The 3,351-nt window shown below is 45.0% G+C and overlaps 2 protein-coding genes across 3 annotated transcripts; one reads left to right on the forward strand and one right to left on the reverse strand.

The window, feature by feature from the left end:
• The first annotated feature begins 110 nt into the window (after positions 1-110).
• Positions 111-2,079, forward strand: Rbsn-5 (Rabenosyn-5). Its single transcript, NM_135342.5, has 3 exons — positions 111-1,037; positions 1,096-1,706; positions 1,772-2,079. Exons 1-3 carry the CDS (start codon positions 371-373, stop codon positions 2,009-2,011), a joined length of 1,518 nt encoding a protein of 505 aa, NP_609186.1. The 5' UTR covers positions 111-370; the 3' UTR covers positions 2,012-2,079.
• Acbp1 (Acyl-CoA binding protein 1) lies at positions 2,075-2,731 on the reverse strand. Of its 2 annotated transcripts, none has more exons than NM_001298815.1 (3): positions 2,590-2,731; positions 2,402-2,516; positions 2,075-2,342 (listed from the first exon to the last, which is right to left on the reverse strand). In NM_001298815.1, the coding sequence occupies exons 1-3, from the start codon at positions 2,602-2,604 to the stop codon at positions 2,200-2,202; spliced, it is 273 nt and encodes a 90-aa protein (NP_001285744.1). In that variant the 5' UTR covers positions 2,605-2,731; the 3' UTR covers positions 2,075-2,199. The 2 variants fall into 2 exon arrangements, with proteins under 2 accessions (NP_001285744.1, NP_609187.1); NM_135343.4 differs by having other exon boundaries at positions 2,590-2,697.
• Between the last annotated feature and the right edge of the window lie 620 nt (positions 2,732-3,351).

Here is a 3,351-nt window from a genome sequence, read left to right on the forward strand (position 1 = left end):
CTGGGAAAGAGTATGAAATCTCCGTGACTACCATAAACAAATTTTCAAAAATCCAAATAAACAGCAAAAATAGCCAAATATTGCTTTTGCTGCAGCCCTAATTCTCGGATATTATTTCGAATTGCAATTTGGGAAGAAGAAGAGTGAAGTAGATAAATCTTGATGATTTCTGCAAATATTAGTTTTTAAATAAAATTAATGGATTTGTAGAAACTCTGACCGTATTAATCGAGTTTAGGACTACAAGTGCCGTAAGCCCCGTCATGCCACTGTTTTAAAACAAGTGGAAAACCTTAGGGTCAATTTTTTTTGGGGAGGAGACCACAACAAATAACACCCACCGAATTAACTACGATTACTCATCGCCGGAATGTCTGGAAATCCTTTCGACAGCGACGAAGATCAAAGCTCGGCCAGTGGAGAGATACTAGAGGGCTTCCTATGTCCCATTTGCCGTGCGGATCTCAAGTCCATCGATGTGCTCACGGATCATTTTGCCCGCCAGCATGCGGAAGAGGAGGATGCCCTAAAATCCTTTAAAGATATCTTTACCAAGGCGAAAAAGAAGATCCTAAACCCCTTTGAGGATGAAAAAGGTGCATCTGTATCGTCGCCCGCAGGTTCCTCCTCTTCAGCGGCTGGCAAGAATCCCAATGGCAACGGAGATCGCAATGGACCCAGTAATGCCCGCTCCCGTCTAAATGTATTTAACTATATGGCCAGGCAGCAGCCTGGTGCTGAGTGCTCCCACTTCGAGTACTTTCAGTCCATTCGCAATCCTCGCCTGGAGCGATATGCCAGCGAAACAAACAAACTAATCATTCGTTTGCACCGCCTGCTTAAGGATCTGCCAGCGGATTCAGTGCAGCGGCGTCAGCATGAACAGCAAACAGTTGCCTGGCTGGATGGTAGTTCCGTCAAGTTGTGTCCCAGTTGTGCCAAGAGTTTCCACATCGCCCGAAGACAACACCACTGCCGTTTGTGCGGAGGCATAATGTGCAATGATTGCTCCAAGTTCCTGCCCCTGGAAGATGCCAGTTTGTAGATCCAATAATTGAGGAAAATAATGTAACTTATTTGATTATAATCCCGCAGTGCAACTAGCCAGTCTTTCCACCACAAGAAGCGAGCCCCTTCAGCAGCTGCATCAGCATGAGAACGCCATCCGGCTGTGCGAACACTGCCTTTGGCTGCTGGACACCCGAAAGGATATGCACGAAAGTCGCACTTGTCGCCCACTCCTCGTCCAGGTCTACGAACAAATTCGTCAACTACAAAAAGAAGTTACCCCGGATCTGGACATGTATCTAAAGATCATCAATAGCTTGAACGAAGGGGACACAATCTTCACGTTGGCGGATGCAGGTGCTTTGCGCGGCAAGATTGGACAAGTGGCAGAGGCCATGGACATGAGGAGCAAGCGCATTCTAGCCATATTTTGTGAACCAGGCAGCCGGGAGGAGGCATTAAAGAAGGCCATTCGGTTGGGCTGCATCCAAGCCATCAAGGAGCGAATGTTATCGCTGCCCCCACTGCCAGAGGAATCGCACATACGCCAGATGCAGGAGCGTAGACGCATGGAAACGGAGCAGCGTATCCTCACCGAACAGCGCATGGCCATGGAAGCCTACGAACGAAATAACATGGCAGCTAACCAATCCAACGTTGGAGTTCCTGGTCCGGAAAGCGGATCCTTTGCCCAAGGGGTATGTAGACGAGGACTCTCTGCAAAGATCAATATGTAACCTCTGTGATTCCATTTGCTTCACAGTCTGATCTTCAATCTCTGAACAACTGGTCAGCACCGCAGGCGGCTAGCAAGTCCAGCCTGGACGATCCGCTGATCGAGCAGATAAACATCATTAAGGGCTACATCAAACAGGCTCGCCAGGACATGAACTTTGAGGTGGTGGAGACGCTGGAGCTAAATCTTCGCGAGCTACAGCGCGAAGTGTACGAGCGACAGCGCCAGTCCCAGGGAAGCACCGCCGCCTCACCCACAGAGGCCTAAGCAGTATCCTACATAGTTAAATGTATATTCATTCCCTCTATGACAAATTACATGGCTTACGTTACGTTACGAATTTGTGGTGTATATTGTGCGAAAAATTTTAGTTTGTGCGAAGTTTCTGTAAATCAAAGTTTGTGCGTTTGACGACAACTGAGACTATAAAATGCAACATCCTATTTCGATTGAGTCTATGACTTCAGGCCAACGGCAGCGATCAGTGCCTTGACCTTGGTAATGTAGGCGGCCTGGGCGTCGGTATTGCTCATTCCCTTGCGGTTGTTCCACGCCTCCCACTTGGCCTTGCCCTTGAAGTCCAGAAAGCCGGGCTTATCTGCATTGGATTAGAATTATCGATGGTGCAGCGGAGTGACGACTATGTCCGAGACCCACCTGTATTGCAATCCCCCACAGTGGCCTGTTTGTACAAGCTGTAGAGCTCCAAAAGGTCATTGTCCCCGGGTGTGGTGTTTAGGTTCTTAACATCTTCGGCCGCCTGGTTGAATTCCTGTTTAGGTTAAGTTTGAATAGGTAATCAGACTTTAAGATACGAATGCGTATTTGACGTAGATTCAGTTCACCTGCAATTCGGACATTTTTGTATCTATTTTTTAACTAGTGGAAGTCTTTGGAAAAGAAATTGCACGATTTTACTTCACCGAATCTATCGGCGTCTATCGATATCTGGTCTATACTTTTGTGTGACCAACAGTTTTTCAATTTAGAGTGGACAAGCTGTTGCGTTTTATTTCGCGGGTCTGGCAGCCTATACACTTAAAAGATTCGAAGTCTAATTTCATATTGAGAACTGAGATACATTATTACGATGATAGTTAGGAACATGTGTAACAGTTGGTAGACAGTTTCTTGCCAAAACAATTGTGTTTTGAAAAAAGCTATGGAATAATATGAACAATATCCAAAATAGTCCGTTAAGATTTTCAAGACATTAACGAAATATTTTAAAAACCTTCCAATGTTGATTGTCTCAATTGAACATCTTTCAGCCCACTGTCCTGCTCTCTCCAAATGTGGCAACAAAAATGAGAGGCTTATGGCGCGTGAAACATGATTTCTATTAGTAACATATGGAGTAATGATGTGCTGTACGTCAACGTTTTGAACAGTTGTACATAGTAATTAAAATGTATCAATATTAAGAGGAAATTTAATATATAACTACTTCTTAAATACACAAAATACAATTGATTTCTAGCATATGTGGCCATATTAGACATCATCAATACATGAATTTAACTCATTTCATGATATGACACCCGCATAAACGCATTGTGAGAGCGGGAGAGCGTGGGTATTTAAGGAGAAGGTAGCGCTAACCACTC

The sequence above is a fragment of the Drosophila melanogaster genome, chromosome 2L, assembly GCF_000001215.4.
Source record: "Drosophila melanogaster chromosome 2L".
Classification (NCBI taxonomy): Eukaryota; Metazoa; Arthropoda; class Insecta; order Diptera; family Drosophilidae; genus Drosophila; species Drosophila melanogaster.